Here is a 23,686-nt window from a genome sequence, read left to right as displayed (position 1 = left end):
AATTAAATAAAAAAGTTTAATGAATATATATATAGAACGAAAATTTAACTGATAAAGAGAAAAAAAATTTTTATAAATTGATAAACTAATGTCTTTTGTATTAATTAGTGATGTCACCAAGTACGTGGCATGGTTGAACTCGCTTTACGACGCGACTGAGCCCTTGTCAGTCGCTCAAGACGACGCTAAAGATTACGAGATAAAGTTGGATGACATGAGAATGGTCATAGAAAATACCATGGAAACGTTGTTTAGCTATGATAGTTTGTACAACCATATTAACAAGACATTCATCGAGACTAAGAATCAGTGCGCTCGTATCGAAACTTTAAACTATGGAACGAACGAATCGATATCTGACGGAAAGAAACTCATCGACGAAGCTCTCGGTTTGCTCGTCGACGCGGGGAACAACATTCAAGTACGTAGATATTTTCAAGATTTTAAAAATAATTTGTAACAATGATATAATTATAAAAGAGAAAAATCAATGCGTCGATAAAGAGAAGGATCTTTAATAAGCAATTGCGTATTTTTATCCATAGCATGTTTTGTCATGTGATTTCTAGGACCAGTCGGACTGGCGAGACAAATTGGCGAACTCGACGGAAGAACTCACTATGAAGGAGGCACATCAGTATCAATTGAATTACGAATACGCCAAGAAATATGTGGCGCCGGCGGTGCAGCATGCAAAAAATCTGTTTAACTACGTCGACCAATATGTCAGGTGAGATCGCGTCCCATAGAATAATTAATTCGATCGGTAATTGCGTCACGTTAAGTCCAAAATACCATTATCATTATCATTATGGCAACAGCGAGTAAAGCAACGCGTCAACGATTTAATAAAATTTAATTTTCTGTTGAATAGTCTCTTTGCCGAAACACGAGACATCGCGGCGAGTCCTCTGAAAGCCAGTCAGGCGTACAAGAACATCGTCGATGGTTTGCGAGCGGCGAAAGTTACCGCGACGGCAGCTAAGAAAATCATCGAAGAAGTGCATGAGAAGGTAAAAAACGATACTATGATTTTTTTTTAATCTAGAATTTTATCAAGTAATTTTTCTCGATCAAATCAAATTTTCGTGATTTAAGGTAATATGAGAAATCTCTTTTCATTTCTTATAGAATGTTATTAATAAAATTAAATTTGTATTATATTTTAATGATTTGAATGATATTCAGTATTTATTTATTTATTAATTAATTATCGCATCACTTTGTATCTCGCGAAACGAAATTCAAGGATATACAGTTGTTAGATTTACAGTATTAAAAATATATATTTCGATAAAAGACAAAAATTAAAATAAATTTTAGATAAGATAAAATATTTTGGAATAAGGATTTAGTTTAGAAGAGTTTATATTATATTTAGATAATTATTATATTTTATATTGTACTTCCTTCAAATTTTAATCTTTTGTTTTTGATCATATAATAATAAAATTTTGAGAGTTGGCTATAAATGTAATATAGATGTTTTCTCAAGGCTTTTCCCCCTTTGGGACAGAAATCACTACTGAACGATGCCAAGGAAGTATTAGCTAAATCTTCGCAACAGTGGAAAGCAACGAAAGAGCACGGTAAGCTCCTCAAGAATGCAAACTCTAAATTGGAGGCTCAGAAACAAGCTACGCTCATACTGAAGAATACATTGAACAGTACTGGCATAAACGACAATGAGATAAATGTGAAATTGCGAGAGCTTCAGAGCAATAGTAAAAAATGTAAGTCTGTAGTTTACAATATCTGTTTAATAATATTAAAAACTTCTAGAAAATAACGTTTGGAATAAAGAAAATTTTAGATAATAATGTTGTATTAATAAATACTTTTTTTTTATCAGTGCATGAGGATCTATTTGATATCTTGGAGGAAAACAACAAAGTAACGGCATCTATAAGTGACACGCAACGACTGATCGACGATTACAAACAAGGCATCGCCGACAGACTGAAACCAAAATTGCAGGATTTAAAACGCGAAGGCGATTCAAAGATTAGCTTGGCCAGCGAAAAATGTAATATTTTGTTCGATTTAATTTACTAATTAAATAATTTCAAATATTTGTGTAAAACAATGAAAAATTTTATTTAAAAAAATATCCTTTATATTATAATATATTTATAATAATATGTTATATCTAATATATTTTAGTGTCAGAAGTAATGAGCAATATTAAGACGGCCGACGCGAAGCTGATAAGCTTGTCCAACGCTGCGATGAAACGAAAAGCTGTCTTCGACAAGTGGAACGATACTTTAGCCACGAAATTACAGAATCTTAAAGATAAAATCGCAGAGGCTCGAAACACCGCCGACGGAGTAATAATTCATTATTTTACTTATTTTGAATATCTTGATACAAGTTAAAATAAAATTGATTCTAAATTGTCATATTCAATGGCGGATGATATGCTTGCGCTCTACGCGCGAGTCTTGCTAAATTTTTAATTAATAAAATAATATTAAGATAAGACTTGTCACTTTCAGATTCGCGTATCTTTGAGATCTGTGGAGGGTAAGGAGTGTATCCGTTCATACAGACCAGCGATGTTGCAATCTTCGGCAACGACATCGATCGTAATGACGTTTGCGCTTCCAACCGCGCGTAAGGAAGGTTCTCTGTTTTACTTGCCTAGCGGAATCAATGTACGTGCTTATAATAATGCAATGTTAATTTATCAATTTAAATAAACGAAAATTATGATATGTACAAAGTTCTAAAACTTTTTTTTTAATTTTTTTACAGGACGATTTCGTCGCTCTAGAAATAGTTGACAGAAAAGTGCGATTCCTATGGAACGTCGGCGGTGGTACAGGTATCCTGACGCATCCTGAAATTCTTGAAAGCGGCGATTTGCAGAATGACAGATTTTGGTATCGAATTGAAGCTGAAAGGTAAGTGATAAAGACAATTATCTGCAAATTATTTGACATCGTAAAGATTAAGTAATATCTTACAACATTAATTTCAAATAATCAAAATAATGAAATGTTTTTTAAAAACTTTAGAACTCGACATACAGGCAAGCTGAGTGTGCATAGGCAGACGTCGACATCCGGAAAATATCTCCCGGTCATTAATTCAACCAACTCCGAGTACGGTCGTTTTGACGTTTTACCTACGGATCGAGTGTGGATAGGAGGTATTCCCAAATCACAGAGAAGACCGACGGAACTGATGGCTGCCAACGGACTTCCGGGCTGCATTCATCAGGTGATCCTCGACGGAAGGCATATCGGTCTCTGGAATTTCGTTACAACCGCGCCAGATAGGGCTTGCAAAGCTTGCGTAGAAGGGTAATTCGCTGTGAAAACTATTAATTCAATATCTCTTTGATATTTACGTCTACTTCTAATTTGATTAATTTTATATTATCGACATTTTCATATTTAAAGACAAATTATTTTCAGTAATTTATCTTAATAAAATAAATATATATCTTTCATTTTGTAGAGTGGAAGATGCCAGAGATGATGTAGCTTACAGTTTCAACGGCGAGGGATATGCCGTGAGAAATAGAGTTTCGTCTGGTCCGTACAATAAATATATGTTTGGGGTTTCAATCAGCTTTCGGACATACGATGAAAATGCATTGCTATTTCTGGCCATCAACAAAGATAATGTATTTAAATTTCATTGTCAATTTATTACGCATACATATATATATATATATATATATATATATATATATATATATATATATATATATATATATATATATATATATATATATAATGCAAAACGTCTTAATTTTTGTAACTTTTATTATAAACAGAATCAGCACATCATGATCTTTCTGCGGGAGGGTAAGGTAATCCTCCATGTCGGTTACGGTGGAAATGTTAGTATGGAAATGTCCTCGACATACAAGTATAACACCGGCAATTGGACGAAGGTGGATGCTTTTCGACAATATCAGGTTCGCAAGAACATCGAGAAGTGCAGTTTGAGCATTGGCGGCGATAACGACAAGCGAATCGGTGCCCCCACGCCGCAACCCAAGAAAGAAGACATTCCGGATTTGGCGCAAGCCAAGTATTACATCGGTGGACTGCCGCCGAGCTTCCGCGCCGAGAAACTGGTGTTGCCTTCGCAAGTATCGTTCCTCGGATGCATGGCCAATATCATAGTACAAGAAGGCTATGATCCGATGGCTGAACAATATTATGGGGTGGAACCCAGTTGTAGTAATAAGGTGAGCATTGTTGTGTTTTTTATTCTTCATATTAATATATAAAGCCAAAATGGGGCAAAAATTGTACAAATTTTTTATCTAAAACACATAAAATTAATTGATTTCTATTCGTACTTGTTTAAAAGATATTTTCGAGTCATTATAGTTAAATGCAAATTGGTTTTACTTTAATGAATTTATGTCTATATATATATATATATATATATATATATTTCTCTGTATGTAGCCGTTGAGGATCGTCGGATTTTATGGAGACGGATACCTCGAGCATCCTGCATTCACTTTGCGAAAGATTCACTCTGTACTGAGCTTCTCCTTCAGGACTATGCAAGAGGCAGCTATGCTGCTTCTCTCCACGTTCGAGGGTCATGAAGATAGATTGAACGACAATCTCGGTGTGAGAGACGAAACAAAAGTAAGACTTTATTATTACGATAATATTATTTGATTTCTCTTATTAAAAAATTTTGTAAAAAAAAATCGGAAAAGAAATAAAATTGCGAATAGTGGGTTAAAGAATGTTAAGAATTTTAAAGAATAAAATTCTATTTTCAACAAAATTTATTTACACATTACATATTGTCAAGAAAACGATTCTGATTTTTTTTCTCCAGAGAGACAGCTATTACTCTGTTTGCATACTCAATGGACAAGTGCAAGTTCGCTTGAACGCCGGCAAAGGCGAATTGGTTCTCCAATCTAACAACACCTTCAACGATGGAAGGTATCACTCAGTCACTGTCATTAAGAAAAGGAAAGAGATAGAGTTGAGGATCGATGACGCATATCAAACTGCAGGAAGATTACCTACCAGTATCGCGATCAAAGCTCCCGAATTGAACGGAGGACTCTTCTTTGGTGGGCTACCGGCTCTCATCAATAATACCAAGATGATAGCTACGAATACACCGCTGTATGGTGCTATTAGGAATGCGATTTTCAACGATGAGTAAGTCAGAAAGTTAAATCCAATTAAATTTTATTTGTAATTATTTAAAAGATAATTATCGTTGAGATCTCGACATGATATTATGATTTCGACAAGATTTTTATCGGCATTTGATTAATATAAAATTATTACTTAACTACGTTTGATATTATCACTTCATTGCAACATTTTATAGCAAATAATATATGTATATATTTTATGTGTATTGATTTAATTTGTTCAGAATCATTCGATTCGATGATGCCGTTAATTTCGATCACGCTTTAATCGGTCGTCCGGGACCGAATATGGGAAAAGACAGACCGAGTTACGCACCTTCGGCATCGTTGTCCCGAGGTATGTCTACGCAACCGGAAGGATGTCAAAAGGTACCTTATTATTCATTGGAACCGGGCGCTCTGAAATTTGGCGACAAACCGCACAGTCACACGCAGCTCTATCTCAACTTTAAGAAATTTTGGGAGAAGAAGTACACGATAGAATTCGATTTTAGGACGTACTATCCCAACGGACTGCTCTTCATCACTCCGGTAAGAACATTGGGTTATATCTCTAATCACTATTATTTAATAATTTTATTTAAAACAAATTTGTATTTAATACATTTTATCAAAGTACATAATTTATGAGAATTCTCAAATCTTATTTTTTCTTAATTCAATCTTTACCATCCACTAATATAGTATATCTTACAGGGTTTGAGATTAAGACACTATCTGATGATGGTCATTCGAGACGGACAGCTTCTTCTGCTGGTAAAGAGCAAACAAAGAAAGGAAATACTCCTCAAGACACCATTCAACGATGGTAATTGGCATCATGTCGTCATTAGTCATGATGAAAGAAAACTCACCCTGCTGGTGGATACCCAGACACCGCGTATCCTCAAAGTACCGAGGAGGATCGGTTTGGCATCCATGATGTATATCGGTGGCCTTCCAGAAAGTGGAACGCCCATCCCAGAGCAAGTAGTTGTAAAACTGGAAACTCTAAAGGGTTGTATCAGAGGTCTGAAAGTCAACGGAAATGTCTACGACATGGTAGGCTCCACCAGCAGAGCCTTTAATGTCGGCCAATGTTTTCCGAGCGTCGAGAGTGGGGCATATTTCCAGGACGAGGCATACGCCGTTTACCGTGAGTCATGAAATTATTGATAAACGTAGAATGTAGCGATGGAAATTATCAAAGAAACGAATATATATATATATATAAAGTGCGTGCGTGTGTGTATCATTTTAAAGATTAAATGTAAGATGATAAAAATACGATACGTTTGAACGTTTTAGGCTGTTTCTTCTTTTTCACATCAAATTCGAACATATTATATTGTATATTTCTATTATCTTAAATTTAATCTTTAGAATATCTCTTAATACTACACAAAAAGTTGAATATAAGTCGTGTGAATTAAAAGCTCAAATAAGATTGCACATATTCCTGACGACGAGAAACGCGAATTTCTCTTTTCGGGTCTTCACAAAACTGACTGCATGTTCTTTCAGAAAATAACTTTGAGCTGGGCGCCGTGCTCGAACTCCAATTGGAGTTCCGAACATCAGAACTGTCCGGGGTGTTACTGTCGATTAGCGCGCCTGGTGGTTCGCCCTCCTTGTCGCTGGAACTCAACAACGGTCGGGTGATCATGTCGGGTGATCTTGGCGACCACAATCCGTTGTACGTGGAACAACGATTTGCCAGTCCGTACGCGATCTGCGACAATAGATGGCACAGAATCCAGGCCGTGTACAATGACGAGGAGCTGGCGCTCAAGGTGGACGAGCTTGATCAGAAATATGGTCTACCGACGAACGTCAATTATCACTTCATGGGATCCACCACCTCCGGCCCGTTGTATATAGGCGGTATACCAGGTATATAAATATCGATTGAATGGGCTGTGATATTCAATCATATATTTAATATCTATCCAGTATGTTTGTATGATAAACGGATTCATGTGTGAATTCATTACTTGTAGCATCCGCTCAGAAAGGTTCGTTGATAACGCGGGATCACTTCAACGGGTGCATCAGGAATGTAATGATAGGAGGGGAGAGACGAGACTGGACGGACATGGCCGAGCTGCACAACATTCATCTGAGCTCTTGCCCGGTTCAATGATAGCGAAACGCGAAGAGAAAGACAATTACCTCGATGATCAGCATTTTTTTTTATATAATTCCAAAGACTGCTCGAGGAGTTCGCGGTCGCACCGGGATTAACGTGCCATATATTCGTAGACAACAATTTTTTTAAGACATAAGACTTTAACAAAGCCAAAAGATGCTAAATCCTTTTGTTAGATTAAAGATCGTAATTCAAAGGATAGAAGAAAAAAAAAAAGAGAAAGGGACCGTACGAGTCGGTCTCGTGACAGATGTAAATGATGGCACGAACGAGCAATTTCGTCATTACGTGCGAAACGTGTAGAAATTTCACGCAAATAGCGAGAAAAAACCACTGCCATATAGTTTAATTACTCGTCGTAAACAAATTGTGTACATCAGTATTTAAAAGCCATTATTTATTATTGTTAACGTAGATCCAATCTCGTGATCTCGTGATCGTCGCGTCGACGATAGAGCAAAACGCGAATTATACGTTTTATACTTTTATAGCGAATAGTACGACTTTTCTATGGAGCTAAGCTGGATATGTACATTGGGAGATCGATCTTAGATTTAAAGATTTCGAAGAAAAAACTGTACAAGTGCCCTGTATAAAAGAGAAGTGTCCTTTAATCATGCACACAGAGCGGAAGATAATCTTCGAAGAATATTTTTAATATTTAATAATATTCTCTCTCTCTCTTTCTTGATACATCCACACATTCTCTCATTGAACTGTAATATATTATACATACGTAAATTAAAATTAACAAATGGCGCATCCGCTGTTATGTATAAAATATATATATATATATACACACAACAAAATAACCACGGCTGTGTCATTTTGATTTATCCGCACTTTTATTTTAAAATCTCGAAATTTTTTAAAAGTCATAGACGCAGATGTATAGAAAACTTTAAGACAGAATTTCATCTTTCTTTTAAAACAAAAATTAAATTTAAAATTAAAAAACACCAAAAGTTAAAGAATCAAGTTTTAAAAAGGCAAAGAAAGATAAAACCTTCGACGGTTTATAGTTCATGAATAGTTTTCATTTTAATTAGAATTTATGTAAGATTGCATTTACAGATACTTTAAGTATGTATTAAAACTTGACCAGAGAGTTTCCGCTAGAAAAAAATAAAGTTAAAATTTTGCAAAACATGCTGCGTTTAAGTTTAAATTTAAGATCAGTTTTGCCTTCCTTCGCAGAATAAAAACCTTTTATACGACACACGCACATACACACAAATGGGTTATTAAATTTTATTGATGACATTCGCTGCGAAGAGATGCTAACAGTAAATTATGACCCAAATCTTACATGATGTACTGAATAAATATACATATCGTCGAATAGATAGGTAAACGTTTCGTTTTTCATATGTATATAAAAACATAATATATTTACAGACACGCGCATGCGGCGCGGATATAGAGAACTGATTCGCCTTGACGTGTTGGATTTCTGCGACAATAAAAATCAGCAATTATATATATATATATATATATATATATATATAATTACATAACGATAATTGTTTATTATTATTAGTAAGCGCGATTAAACCGCGGTGTATACAAATTTCCGTCGTGCCGCAATTTTCGCAATTGTGTCTCTACCTTTCTTCCCGTTTTCCCGTTGTCTGTTATTCATCCTCTTTCATCTTTGTTCAGTTATCACATCTGTCTCAAACGTCACGTTTTTATCCCCATCAGTTCACTAATGACGAATTCGGTTGGACTGCACTAATTTGTACAGATATACACAAAGATTATCGTATACAAATTTACATTGGTACAGTTAAAAAAGTAAAATAAGTAATACTAAAAAGCTATTATTTACATTGTTCAATAGAAATAATGATAATAATTCATATTATTATAAATTATTTTAATTACTTGTGTTATATTGCAAATTTGGATACGGTAATTTTTAACGTGCACCAGTCCATACTAGTGCACCAAGCAAATTCGCTATAATATCTATTTTTCGAAAAATATAAATATCAAGCATAAGCGACCATCATCAAAAAATCTCTTGTAACGTCGTAACTTTGTAATCAATCCCATCTCCATAAGCCATTATTTTCGTTGGCTCTTAAAGATTAGTGACTATATGTATATATATATTTATCGCAATCGTATCTATATCCTTTTCTCTCTCTATTTTTACTCCTTCAAACATCAACACCATGGACTTACCGCAATTTACACTCCATCTTAAAAGGATCTCAATTTTTTTTCGTCTTTTATGGCGCGTATCTCACGTTCGATATTGTCAAGTCGGACTGTTTCTGAATCTAATTATAAGATTCTCTATCTGATAACTTTCGTTTTTTTTCTCTTCTTAATATTCGGGTAGATTTACAATAGACAGGAATATAATGAATTTTTCTCTCGGTTACTGTAATCTCGACGGAGTTTAATCTCATAAGTCCCTCGTTACACGTGGTTAAAAGGCGGGACGAGTAAAGCCAGATTGACTGACATCCCATACGAATTGAAAATACATACTTTTTAACATCGGATTTCGATATGTCGCGTATTTGTGTGTCCTTAATAATTCTGTGTATGTTTTGTTACGCCGTCGCGGAATATAGAGGGTCTACCTATACTCGGACACGTTTATTCGGCCGAGTCGAAGACTTATCGTACAAAATGATCAGAGAACAATATTTAAATAAGACCCCCGTCCATGATTGACGGAAATCCGTAGAGAAAAATAATCGTACAAAAACGAGATAGACCCCCGATATTGTCGTATAAAATGTCTACTTTAAGTCTACCTATCCCTAGTCCTCTCTCTCTCTCTCTCTCATGTTTCTACAACAACGTCACGATAAAAGAAACATAGATATCCGATCGAAAGATACGTTCAGCGAGAATAGGAAGCCGATGTCAGTTTCATGCGAAAAGCGAACGTCGAATTTATATGGCACAATAAATATAGTAAAGTTCTTCCGATAAATTAACATTATCCACATACACGCAAATCTGTTCGCTCGGACTGACTGAAGTTTCGCTGAGAGATGGCGGGATACCTATGAGAAAATTAAATACAGGTTTGAGGCTGTCAATTCGTTAAATATCTTTACGCATTTAGTCCAATGTTACAATGTTCAATAACATAAGGCTTCGTAATGTGTGTGTTTTTTTTTAATACTTTTGAGGAAAGCAGAATATTGACTCTCAAGATAATAATTTTCGCGGGATCATAAGATTACGTTCGAAAAATTACAGTTCCATCGATAAAATTCATAATTTTAACACGAGCCATCTTCCACTTTCCTCTTACAAGACGATAAAGAACACGATCGAAGCGCAACTAGGGAAAGTAAACGTTTTCTTTCCCCGCAGCCCTTTCGCGAGGCAATGATATACTTGCAAAAACATTCATCTTTTATACACAATGATAACTATCTAATCTTCCGACCAAACGCATTATTCGCTTTGGCGTAAACTAATACATGCCTTGCACAGCGTTTGTCGCTCGCAGAAACGATAATGTCGCAAAGATCCATAATCCTTACAAGGAAAGATTCACACGCAACATACGTTCGCGGTTGATCGTTTTGAAGGCTGGTTTTACATTTTGCTCCCCGCTAATTAAGCAACAAACTTCATTTACTTACATGAGCTTATCCGTTTGTATCTACCCCATCGCAAAAGTTTTTTCTTTCGCAAAAAAGGGAAGAAGAGGGACACCATAAGAGTCGCGCTACGTGTTACAATCGTTAACAATTGCGAGAAAATCGCATAGAAATACACACATCATGAGAAATCATTAATTCAATCATCTTTCATACGTTTGAGAACCGCGATGAGCACTCTGTCGATGCGTATCTCAACTAGTAAAATATAATAAACGAGTATAAAAAAAAATACAATATTTCTTGATTAAAAAAGGAGCTATACAAATACAAATATAAAAAAAGAAATTTTTTTTGGTAGAAATGTATCGCGGCGGGCTATTGCATACAGAGAGCGCAGAAAAGTAAAAACAGAGTCAACGATTTGCACGTAAAATTAATGATCCCTCATATTCGCAGTATTTTACTTCATACTCTTCAAAAAGTTTCAAACGCTCTAGAGAATAATCGTTCAATAATTTAGATATTCCTAGTTTAGAGACGAAGAATGAAAAAAAAAACTTGTGCGCAAATCGCATTACATACACACATACACATCCAAATACACATACATGCACGCAAGAATAGGCGCCATTCTCTCTTTTTCTCGCTTTTCCTCTCTCGCAGAATAAATTTAGGAAAAATCTTAAAAAAAAAAAAAAACTATACGCAAATATTCAGTAATAATCACACGCTGTCGCAAAACGGCGATTTACACGATTATAAGATTTATTAACGGTTATACATGTCGAGTTAGTCCGCAAAACCGGAGGAAGGGTGTGTACTTAAAAGGGTATATTGTATACAACACAAATTATTCTTATATAAATAGATACTGGTAAATCTTTATGACACAGTGATTGATGCTGACACTCTCAACGAAAAATAGAAAACACAAGAAAGAAAAAATAAAACGATATTCCTAATAACAACGCTTTCCCCTCGTCCTTCCTTCCCTTTTCCGGAAGCGACGTGCAATCGTCATGAAAGATGGGCAGATTACGCACCAATGAGATGATCTCTTTATCGGGGTCAGCACCGATCAATTGTCCTTATAAAATTGACTAAGAAACGCAATGTATTCGTATTAATTTAATATGGGCCTGTATTAAAATAGTAACTATGAACAACAGAGGGCACGGTAGCGTAATGTTAAGTGTGTGACCACTTGTGTAAAACTATATGACGAGCGGTATGTCCTTCTTATTCGGTAAGTTCACTTTTTTCCCTTGCCAGAGACTATTGTGTATCGTAAAGGCATCTATGGTCACCGTCAGATGCTTCGTGTGAACTTGCGAAAAACATTTTCCGCTGGAATTATATCTAAGAAAAAAGAAAATTAACGTTGATATTAACATTGAGAAAAACTTTCGGAATTTACAATACTAAAAAGTAGAATCGAAGAAAATTAGAGATTCGAAAAATTAAAAATTGTTGTCAAGCTTACTTGAAAAACTTGTCGAACATATTATCAATGACTTGTTTGGGCCCAGTACCGTACAGCTTGGCTACTTCTTCCCGTTCGGGACAATATGAATAGAGAGCACGGAATTGACAGCCGGCGTCCCGAAACAGGATGAGAAAGTGTTTGCTCTCGGACCGGCTGATCTCCTCCAGGACCCTCGATTTGGCTTCCCTGTTCACCGTACCGGGGAAGACGCAGTACTCCACGGCATTTAACATTATGTTGCGATTTGACTTGGCTATCGGCAGTTTATACAGTCTCGGGCCTACCGTAAAATATGACAGACATTCACCAATTAATTGTTACACAATATATTTATATTGACTTGGTGACTTAATTAAAAATTGTCAAAATAATGTGCGAGTATGCTGATCAACATTGATTTACCGTTGTAGTCCATCATAGAACTGGGCGTGCTGCTGATATCGCTACTACCGTCATCGTAGATCCTTTTCTTCGACGTCATCAGGGCGGGTGGTAGCGAGCCAGGGCCCGAGGGTGACGTTAAATGCCTCATGCTACCGATGCCTGGACTGGCGGCGCGTCTCGGTGGTGTCGATCTGCCCAGGCCGCTGTCCGAATCTATATGCCGACACATTATATCATCTTTATCATTACTCGCACTTGCGAACGTACGCTCCGCGTATATAAGAGATATATATAGAGATCTCAACGAGGCGAGGCGAACATGTAATACTTTTTACAAACACGAATAGAAGATGATATTACAATCTTCCTGTGATTGCATATAGATTTCTCTTTCCTTTTGTCAGCCAGAAGCAATCAGAAGAAAGATTTTCGTTTTATTAATAATAGTTAGCCACCGCCCCCAAAGAACATATTAGTCACTTGTTACAGATGTACGAGGCACCTTGCTTACCTTAAAGAACGTCTATTTTTTCGCAACTTTATCTCGTTACAAAAAAAAAAAAAAAAAAAAAAAAATATTTTCAGAGCATTAAAACATATTTCATTGTTTGACAAGAGACTTTGAAATGTTATGTATCTATCAGCTCGTTAAACTGCTGACTGTATTAAAATGATTCTAATGTAAATAATGAGAATCTTTAATGTGTACTAATTATAGAAAAATTAGGAATTTTTTGATTGATAATAATGTGATGATTTACCAGCCAATGCTATTCGTACTAACGAATTAATCCGTGAGCTATGCGAAAAAACGTTCGATCGATTACTGACTTTAAATAATAGACATATAGCAAATTCATTCGCACTCCGAACACGAGAAACATAAAGTGAGTTTCCATCACACGTTTAAACATTTTATTTTCAATGAATTTGCTATACCTCTCGTCACCATGATTCCTGGAAATAAAAAAAAAAAAAAACAGCAAAGGGATAAAAAGTGAAATATCCAAGATGAGGTGATAGGATAAACCGGGACACCTAGATAAATGAATCAGGAAAGTTATCGTATAGACGGATACCACAGCCATTGACAGAATAAATCTGGAAGAAACACCAATCGACAAGATATACCTAAAACCAGCTATACAACAAGCCCAAAATAAGCCTCCAATCGAATCTTCTCTACGCGGCAACAGCAGCAACAGCAGCAAAAAATGAATCGTCCTAAGAAAATGACAAAGTTCCGCCTCGACAAAGCCGCCAGGAAATGGAAAAGCGTTTTGCGCAAATCAATAATAATTAATAAGTCGTACATCGCGCACGGAAACAAAATTCTTTTATCGTGAAGCCAAGTCGGGGGAACTTTGCGTTAACTTTGTACACTAAAAAAGGAAAAAAAAAAAAGACGAAAAATGCGACGTGCGTGTATGAATCATTTAGGTACCACTGTCACCTGTGCTCTCCAGCCTGTCGCCATCATGCCACTACGTATACGTGTGTGCGTGTGAGTGCGCGAGTGCTATTCTGCCTACGAGAAACGGAGGGGCAGTGTGATAATATACATATATTATAATATATATATATATATATACACGGGACACATTGAGACTGTTGCACGATATAGAAGGGAGAGATCGAACGTATTTCCAAGTCACTGTGGTGCTTCTTACCGCACAAATTCATCAGGGAATTAGATTTTCTCCCCTTAAAGTTTTGGTAAGTCTGGTATTTAGGCCTGCCTCTAACCTGTTGTTGAGACTCCTGCGCATCTGCAATAACGCAATGTTTGCCTTGTTACACTCAAAACGCCATGTACGATCAAAAAGAGAGAAAGAGAGAGAGAAAGAGAGAGAGAGAAAGAGAGATTAAATAAGTTGGGAAAGAATGATGTTTCAATCGTACACATCATGGGAAAAGAGGAGAAGATAAGCGAGTAGGAAAGAAGGAAGAGGAAGGGAGCCGAATGTAACTACGAGCTATCCGCAAGGGTACATCGAGAGAACTGAGGTGGCCGGTGCAGTTTTTGGTGCAGAACAAACGGCTGCGTTCCAACTGAAAGAGACGTTCACTACAAAGGCGCTACTAATTAATTTAAAAATAAAAATTTTTAAAATGAAAAAAAAAAAAAAAACGGAAAAAAAAACACAATCATACCCGCAAAGTGACACGATCTTATTTGATCGCTCGTAGGAGTATAATCAAAGGCTAAACAAATGTTTGAACACACATTCATCGTAAGATTTTGATAGTTCTGCCCATACCAATGTGTGTGTGATACATCCTGCAATGAGTCTACTTTTGTCAAGCCAAACAACGTTTAAAAAACGATAACAATCGTACAGAGAGCCTGCGACATTCTCGCAGTTAAATCATATAAGCAACATCAAACCCACCTCTGGAAGTCTTGTAGGAGCCACGTCGACCGAGCTGATTCACGCTGCGACAAGGCGAGGAGCCTCTACCATCATCGGGTGAATCTACAGAAGATACTAAAAAAGGGGGTATTTCTATTACAATTGATTTTAATTCACTGCAGGATTTTTTTATACTACTTATAAATCTAGATATATATCAAGTAATTCATATGCATCTGCTATACATTATACATCAAATTACAGATATCGAAAAACAATATATATGGCATGCCAAATTAAAAAAAAAACAAGTGCAACAAAATAAAGGTGTTTTAATAAAAAAAAAACATAGTAAACTATCTTAATTTGCTTCTTAAAATATACTATTTTTTTAGCAAAATTAAATTATTTTAAAAAATTATATATCACCATTTTCATCATTAAATTTAAATTAACATTTTTCAATTTTTTCCTTTACACATACTATAATTAATGCGATATTTTGTTCTCTATACATTTATACTAATTCACATCATATAGTATCCTCCTTGCTTTCTTTCTTTCATATATAAATCAATTAATTGGATTTTAATTTATTTTGTAGATACTTTTGCATCTAAAATTTTTGAAAAACAAAAGAAAACAATAAATAGAAAAATTTATGGGTTGTGTACTGTATCAGATGTAAATGTACTGTATCAGATATATGCGGTGAGAGATAAAGAGAGACAGAGAGTGTGTGTGGTGCATACCCCTGAGACTGCCGCCCCGATAAAGAGGGCCGGAACAACGTCGATCATCGAGATGAGCAGCAGTGAGACTATCCTGCGAACCCCGGTAGTAGTCTCGCCTCATCGTCGGGGAGGTCAGCGACGCTACAGTAAGTGTGTTAGTGCAAAACAAAAATCGGCTCGGTATTTTCTGTACTATTCTAGTTTGGCATTCAAATTGTGACCACGCTTGTTCTCAATTAGCTCATCGAACGAATCTAGCGAATTATAACCATTAACGCAGTGATAAACTAGCATAGACGAGAAAATTCGGAGCTCGTGAATAGTGTGATTGGGTGAAAATTCTTAAAAGAAAAAAAACCAATTACAACAGAAAAAAAAAACAATTAATACAGCAAGAGTGATATTACTAAGATTACGGAAGAAAACGGCTCTGATTGTAAAAATCTTTGTCATGCAACGAATAAATGCAAATTACAGTACAACATTGAGGAGACTGTTGCTATTAGAATATAACGAGGGAATGCATTGTGACACAACCAACTTGTAAAGATCTATCTTCTTGGTGATTGGATGTAAAAATAGAAATTTTAATTTTTCGCACAGACGAGAGTAACTGTAAGAAATACTTGTTATTTTAAAATTTTATTAATACAACAAATATTTTAACATGTTGTATTTTTGTTTACGTATCTAATCCCCAAGAAGTATCGATCGTTGCAACAGATTATTCATTTTCTGCGAGTATGATTTGTAACAGCCATCTCTTACCTGTACTCAAGTTAGAAGAGGAACCCTTCTTCCCGCGACTAGGTGTAAGAGCCCCGGAATCCAACACTGTACCAGCGTCTCCGTGAATTGTTTTGGGCCGTGGTCGTGCGGTCGCAGTCTTGTTACGTAATTTTGCTGGATTTATTGCGTTGAGAAGTTCCTTATCAATTACTTTGCCCTAAGAAAAACGATAAAATTACAACCATATAAAACAATATACATATAATATTAAAAATATTATTTATAATTTATTTAATTATATTTGTCAATGATTAATACAATTTGCAGCACACACTCACTTCTCTCTCCGCTTCTTCTATGGCCTTTTTCACTTTATGATGTTCCAAGATAGCGGCTCGCCTCTGTCGTTCCTCTTCTTTTTTACGAGCTCTCTCCTCTATCTTCAGTTTCTCTTGTTCTCTACGCGCCTGAACTTCGATTTCTTTTCTTTCCTTCATTTCCTCTTGCCTTTGTCTTCTCTGCAGCGACATTAGCATTATCCTCTCTTTCTTCTTCTCCATTTCGTCCATAGAGTTCTATAGAAAGAGTTGATTAAAAGAATGTTTTTCATGAGAATTGTATAAGTGTAGTTGAAAAAAGTACTGTACAACAACTACCAGTGTTTGTTACTATTGTTTAAATATTATTGCAATTCACATACTGGATCGGGATTCGTAAGTTGATTCCCAATTACTAGACCAACTCCGGAAGCATGTCGGCCTTCCGTATTGCCGTCACGCTGCTTCTCCCTTTGTCGTTCCTTCTCCATTTCTCTCTTAAGCTCTCTGTCTCTCATTTCTTGCCTCTGCTGTTCCCTTTCTTCGGCTTGCCGCAATCTCTCCCGTTCTAATTCTCGGTGAGCTTCTATCTGCTTGTGCTTTTCGACTACACTAACGGGGGGCGATTCAGAACGCAAAAAGTCCTCGTGCTCAATGTATGACGATACACTTCGCTCCTAAAGAAACAATCAATTGTATTTTAAAAATATCTATACATAAATATTATGTACATGCTGCGATAATTAACAACATTATCTGACGTGAAATCATCTCTTAAAATCAAGAATTTGGCTTCAAAATTTAAATTTGCAATCTATTTCAGGTTATCATTTTTTTTTAAATATATATTACATCTCTTTGGAAAATTGGAATCGGTATTTAGTTCGCGATATATACTTTTGTCGAAATATATTCTAATAACTTTGACAATTTTTCAAAAATGCATTGCAAACGAGTACACAAACATGTAATAAGAGAGTAACGTAAAAAAAAAGGAAAACAAGAGAATACAGTTAGGAATATGAAGATGTGATTGTAACAAAAAAAAAAACGTTTATTAACGTTCATAGCAAGTGCGTTCACCTTTTTCGGGGACATTCTTTTCACCCTGAGAGTCGGCTTTGGCTTTTTGGGAGCATCATTGTCGAAGGAAATGTAAAATCCTTTCTCTCCCGCGTCCGTGGAATCGAGAGGCGTAACGTCCGGAGTAGCTGAACGTGACGAGATCGTTTCTCTTAGAGACGGATGAGGTTGGAAAGAATTTTGCGATATCGTGGGTCTGGTTGGCGATGGTATTCTATACGTACGACTACCCGACGTGATGTTTAAACCTCGAATACCTTGCGCGATGTCGTCATCGTTGCCTTTAAAGCAAAAAAAAGAAGAAAAAAAAAAAAAAAGATTTAAAAAGAGAGATTTTTATATGTCATTTTCTCCTGAATTAATATAAAGAAAGAGATGGCAAAGAAAAATTATTGCAAAATAGTAAAATACGGATGAATGTATCGGGTAGAATATATAAAATTTAATTACCAATGAAAGATATATTCTGAGGCTTCATATCATCTGCAGGCGGAGCTGGTACTGAAGTGTGTAAAGCGGTAACCTGCCTCTTTTCTGTCGGACTTTCGCATGAGATCGGGATATGATGTACAGTTGATCTCTTAGGCTCGGGACTGTCACTAATTAACTGACTTATTCGATGAACCTAAAGTAATAAAAAAATATATATATAAATACACTGAAAACACTATCACAATATATTATCACAACACTAATGTCTTGTATAATTCAGTAATTGTTTCCTTTTGTTTATAGTATCTAGTCATGGATGGAGACATAAATGAGTCGAGACGAACCTAGCGGAAGCATTCGCGTGAAGTTGCAACGGTCGACGACGAGTAAAAGAAATACATGTTATTTAAATTTACAAATCACTTTGAGAGAGAGAGAAGGTTGTAAATCCGAGCCACAGCGCAACCGCATATACCTGCCGATGTGGGTAGTGTCTACCATGTTGGGTGTCAAGAACAAGTGTCTATAAACGTACATTACATCACCGACTGGTTCGCATACATACGTATATATACGCAACTCGAGCCGAGCCTTCGTATCGAGGTGACCAAATCGAGTTGATGATCAATACATACATCGTGAATGCTCGACAATAACTTTTCACTCACGCTGTGTAATCGCTGCTGGGTGCAGCGCGTTCAGTCTCGTCTCGTCTTTCCATCTTTTGTAATAAAATGATGCGTGTATGCGTGCATTGTATGCAGAGAAGTTATTGGTACAAATATAAATGTGCGTATGTATGTGTGAGACAAGAAAGTGTGATAGCTATAAAGACATAATAGAGTTCTTATACCGAGTTTGCATTTGTTACAGCGGAAAGAGAACACGAAGAAAAGATAACTTAAAACTTTATGGGAATACTCACAGCGTTACGATGTTGCGGACTAGCAGATGTGGTTTGTGTTTGGTTGAAAAGCGAAGACGCCGGATACGTCCCGGGACCGGGATGGCTCATTTGATTATTACACAAACTATGATCTCCACCGTTGAGGTACCTTGGTTCCTGAGTATCGTGCAAAACGAATCCCTTTTGTGTCGGATGCGGTGCGGCCCAAGTTCTCGTGGGATCCGCGTATAAGCGCATATCCTGTTGATAAGCTAAAGAAAAAAAAAAAACGTTAAAAAATTATATTCATTAGGACATATACACGCTAAAATTAAAAAAAAAAAAAGAAATATAGCCGTTACATTTCGATATCTAAAAACAAATTTTACGAGTAAATACTTTGGACGACAAGAAAATTATTTTAATATACGAGCAATATCCGAAGAAATTTTATGTCGGTTCAACAATGTTAAAATATGGAATGTATATTATAATTTACAAATTATTTTATCAATTGTGGAATTTGATTGATTCGCAGTTTGGCCTTGTTATTAAAATAAAGATGATGTACCGGCAGGTTGAGGGCTAAATCGAGAATCCATAGACTGTTGATAGCCCACCGCGGCCATTTCATTGGCCAGGCTCTGAGCGGGTGCTGGCTGACCCCACATTCTCCTCTGCACTTGCGGTTGGTCGTGCAAATAGAACTGCGATTGCTGCGGATCCTGCAGTCTGGGCGTTAACGGATTCATCGGCGGTATTCCGTAAGTCTATAAGAAAGACAAAAGTTTTGAGACGATGATGTTAACGAAAAAAAAAGCGAAATGCACTTTCGATGAAAAACACTCACTTGCATATGCTGGTGACTGAGACTCTGCAGTTGTTGAAGCTGTTGTTGCATCTGCTTTTGATGTTGCGTCATCAAGTGTTGCTGCTGTATTTGGTTCTGTTGGCTCGCTAAACGCTGTATGTCCGCTTGAATTTCACTCAGACTGGTATTCATTCTGCGACAAATGACATTTTTCTATGTGTGTCTACGTTATAATTTAGAAAAGGCTAATGCATCGTGAAATACGTAAAACAATTCCACTCGTCGTATTCTTACTTCTTCATTTTTATCTAATCAGGAAAGAACAGATACTAACTGTGTTATAGATTGACGATATTGTTCGGGATCCATGTTCTCGATATCCGGAGTGCGTCTGGTTTCGATGAATGGCGCGTTACCGTCGTGTTCCAACCACTTGTGCTCGACGTCTCGTACATCCTCACTAATTTCCTACATTCGTTATCAAAGAAACGAAATGTTTCAGAAATAGATTACACGATGCTACAAATGTACATATTATAATATTGCGATATAAAAATGCTCAAGTTATTTTTGTATTCTTTTGCCCTTTAAATAAAAAGAACCTAAGAATTTTCATAACAAATAATACTTATGATAAAATAATTGAAAGTTTAAAATTTATAAATTGTATATTTTTAAAATAAACGACACTCGTTGATTCATGATGCAATTCATCTCGCACGAATTAAAAATTATTGCAATGTAATGAATAAACGAAATATATACGTATATATTTAAATTATTTGTCGCTCGTCTACATTTGTATATTCTTACGTGACATCTCGTTATTCCTAAAGCTACACGAAGAATATTTACCCGAAGTAAGCACGAGTAAAACATGATTAAAGTTCGGTTTAATTCTTCGCACGTTCGAAATAATTGACAATCCACAGACAACAATGGATTGATCTAGCTACAGTCTGGAAACTTGGTGACACGATCTATACATGACATTTATCCGACTGTTTGATCAATATCTTATGTAACTTGGAATAATGTCAAGGCTCGTTTCTCGAATTTTTCCGATTTCTCGGTGTAAGTTTAATTCGGTGAGCGCATTAATTATGCCTGTTGAATTTAAATGACTCACTACATAAGTAGTAACAATGCAATTAGAAATGGAAACAAATGTTTGAAGAGAGTAAAGCTAATTAGAGATATTTATTAGAGAAATACATATATACAATTATTATTATTTAAATGTACAATTTTTATTAGTAGAAAAGAGAGATCATATATAATATTGGAAATCACGATAAAGGCGAAATTAAAATGATTCCTCATCTTCATTTCACTTGTACTACGATTCCGATACATTCTGTGTTTTATTATATCAAATTATTTGAATAACCGTCACCCGACACAGACGTTAATGCAAGCAATTATATCGCTACTCTTTTCCAGGGAGTGTTTAGTATTTTACCATGCATGGGCATTATATTAGCACAAAATAGAAAAATTAGCCACTCATCTCGATAAGGTTTCGTTTTCCTTTGTAATATAAAAAAAAAAAAAAAAAAAAAAAAAAAAAAGCGTCGAGAAGCATAATAATCGTTCATTATGAAAAGTATTTTACAATCATTTCTACTGAAAGGGTAAATACACGAAGCGGCAAAGTACAGTTTATAACATTATCACGCCTGTTTTGGAATCATCTAAACATCGAGAGGGAAAATAATCAGTTTGAAAAAACACTTTCACTGTTCTTTCACTACATTTGCGTCTTAAAAATGGAAAAAAAAAGAAAGAATTTAATTGACGTTTGAAAGCCATTCGCATAAGCGCGTATAATAATCATTCTATTGGGAATGTTAAAGATAAATATATAATTTCTTCTTGTCTACGTGAAACTACTTGCACTTGCCGATAATATCGTACCTTGAGCGAGAAGGGTCTCTGTGGTTTTTCTTGAGAGGGTTGTTGGGGTACAGAGGACGCCTCGGAAACGCTCGTCGGAGTCGCCCCGGAAGATCCGGAGGTTACAGGAGTGGGGGGACCGACTGTCTCGGCCGGACTGTCCCCCCCGGACGTTGACGAAGAGGGAGATTTAACCTTACCCTGCAACCAGCCCAACCAGCGTGCCTTGTTAAGAGTACTTAGAGTCCGCCACCAAATCACCGTCACCAAACACCATGGTGTCGAGTACGTCTCCCCCATGGCCAAAGTTCAGATTACACTCAAGCGCATCGAGTGCCAAAGCTCATCCAAAAAATGGCACGCAAATCATATCGCTTAATTGAACAATTGACTTAAACTACAATAACACGTAATATTTACGTTATCTCTAATTCAGAATTATAAATGTAAGGAAATTTATCATAAAAAAATAAAATTAAAATTAAATATATATTTTCAACTAATACTATAAAAAGATAACGTTATATCATTATACGCGATCATACTTTGATTAATTATGTATATTATATTTAAAATTTTTCGATTTAATACCTTTTTTTGTACTTTATACAAATAAATTTTTCATAAGAAATTATATATATATATATATATATATATATATGTATAAGTTGTTTCTTTACAGCATGCAGTGCCTTAAACAAGATGAACCTATTTCTACTTTTCTTTAATATTGTTTAACATTCAATGCATTCACGACTTTATCAATACTTTGGAACTAAAATGAAACATTGATGCAAGAAATAAAAAATATAATTAAAGAAAAAATTAAAGAAAAAAGATATATAAAAATATATATATATATATCTTGTTGCAAATGAAAAATTGAACGACATTGATTGTTTTAGTTCCAAGATATTGATACTATATTTACAAAGAAAAATTTGTCAAGTGCTAGAAAAACATTAAATTTACAAACTGACACACAATTTCTGTCTGAACAGAAATGTGATTTAAATAGAAATGTTCAATCTTGTTATAATACAGAGATTCACAGTGCATTAGCATGCGCTTACCATCAAGTACAGCTGAAATATCAGAAAGAGAATTGTGTTAGGACAACATAGCTAATAACCGAGATTATTTACGGAGCAAACAAAAAAGAGATTATGTCCTACTATGTACAACACAAAAGCGATTACACGACGATAACCAAGATGATTCTCTATACCTAAATAAAATTAGATAAACAGATAAGTATATATGATAAAATTCGGGGTTTATCTTAGATTGAGCAATATATATATTTTACATCTACTTAACAAATGACATTACTATTTCTGATACTTTTATACATTTGTAGCAATTGTAGTAATAAAATAATCACTAAAAAAAGCAATGCCATACAATCGGACTTGCAATTTTGCACAGTTAAAAATATTACACGGAAAACAAAAAGCAAAAAAAAAACTTTCTGAGACGTTTTTCACATTGCTTTATACTAAACACCCGTGCCTAGATTCGAAAAGTAGCTGTCCCGCAACATGGCAGATCTGATGTTTCGATGAAACACTCAGCATTTCATAATTTGTAATACTTCCATTTGTTTTCAATTTCATTCATTATTAGCTTGCATCTTTCTTTCTATGGAGAAAAATTAAAAAAAAAAAAAAAAAAAAAAAGAAAAGAAAAACATCGAATCACTATCTATAA

The 23,686-nt window shown here is 35.5% G+C and overlaps 2 protein-coding genes across 14 annotated transcripts in view; one reads left to right on the top strand and one right to left on the bottom strand.

The window, feature by feature from the left end:
* The window catches only part of Wb (wing blister), a 142,578-nt gene extending 134,483 nt beyond the window's left edge, over positions 1-8,095 (top strand). For 2 of the 3 annotated variants that reach the window (XM_072907826.1, XM_072907828.1), the window contains 17 exons: positions 109-421; positions 570-730; positions 875-1,013; positions 1,496-1,733; positions 1,853-2,026; positions 2,164-2,330; positions 2,499-2,657; positions 2,758-2,906; positions 3,021-3,308; positions 3,466-3,634; positions 3,788-4,207; positions 4,434-4,622; positions 4,822-5,156; positions 5,380-5,686; positions 5,852-6,290; positions 6,659-7,027; positions 7,135-8,095. In XM_072907826.1, coding sequence (XP_072763927.1) covers positions 109-421; positions 570-730; positions 875-1,013; positions 1,496-1,733; positions 1,853-2,026; positions 2,164-2,330; positions 2,499-2,657; positions 2,758-2,906; positions 3,021-3,308; positions 3,466-3,634; positions 3,788-4,207; positions 4,434-4,622; positions 4,822-5,156; positions 5,380-5,686; positions 5,852-6,290; positions 6,659-7,027; positions 7,135-7,277 — 4,159 coding nt within the window. In that variant the 3' untranslated portion in view covers positions 7,278-8,095. The remainder of the gene's footprint in view (positions 1-108; positions 422-569; positions 731-874; positions 1,014-1,495; positions 1,734-1,852; positions 2,027-2,163; positions 2,331-2,498; positions 2,658-2,757; positions 2,907-3,020; positions 3,309-3,465; positions 3,635-3,787; positions 4,208-4,433; positions 4,623-4,821; positions 5,157-5,379; positions 5,687-5,851; positions 6,291-6,658; positions 7,028-7,134) is intronic. The other variant, XM_072907827.1, reaches the window with a different exon arrangement.
* A 1,577-nt stretch (positions 8,096-9,672) lies between these two features.
* The window catches only part of Patronin (calmodulin-regulated spectrin-associated protein patronin), a 54,867-nt gene continuing 40,853 nt past the window's right edge, over positions 9,673-23,686 (bottom strand). For 5 of the 11 annotated variants that reach the window (XM_072907831.1, XM_072907829.1, XM_072907830.1 and 2 more), the window contains 16 exons: positions 21,998-22,177; positions 20,415-20,548; positions 20,120-20,273; positions 19,841-20,039; positions 19,309-19,541; positions 18,402-18,576; positions 17,952-18,232; positions 17,252-17,545; positions 16,890-17,126; positions 16,591-16,768; positions 15,841-15,963; positions 15,128-15,223; positions 14,405-14,503; positions 12,753-12,947; positions 12,348-12,630; positions 9,673-12,223 (listed from right to left, as the gene is read on the bottom strand). In XM_072907831.1, the coding sequence (XP_072763932.1) occupies positions 12,079-12,223; positions 12,348-12,630; positions 12,753-12,947; positions 14,405-14,503; positions 15,128-15,223; positions 15,841-15,963; positions 16,591-16,768; positions 16,890-17,126; positions 17,252-17,545; positions 17,952-18,232; positions 18,402-18,576; positions 19,309-19,541; positions 19,841-20,039; positions 20,120-20,273; positions 20,415-20,548; positions 21,998-22,177 (3,006 nt within the window). In that variant the 3' untranslated portion in view covers positions 9,673-12,078. The remainder of the gene's footprint in view (positions 12,224-12,347; positions 12,631-12,752; positions 12,948-14,404; positions 14,504-15,127; positions 15,224-15,840; positions 15,964-16,590; positions 16,769-16,889; positions 17,127-17,251; positions 17,546-17,951; positions 18,233-18,401; positions 18,577-19,308; positions 19,542-19,840; positions 20,040-20,119; positions 20,274-20,414; positions 20,549-21,997; positions 22,178-23,686) is intronic. The other 6 variants (XM_072907832.1, XM_072907834.1, XM_072907835.1 and 3 more) reach the window with 6 other exon arrangements.

The sequence above is a fragment of the Anoplolepis gracilipes genome, chromosome 16, assembly GCF_047496725.1.
Source record: "Anoplolepis gracilipes chromosome 16, ASM4749672v1, whole genome shotgun sequence".
NCBI lineage: Eukaryota > Metazoa > Arthropoda > Insecta > Hymenoptera > Formicidae > Anoplolepis > Anoplolepis gracilipes.
This window is presented reverse-complemented; position numbering and strand designations above follow the sequence as displayed.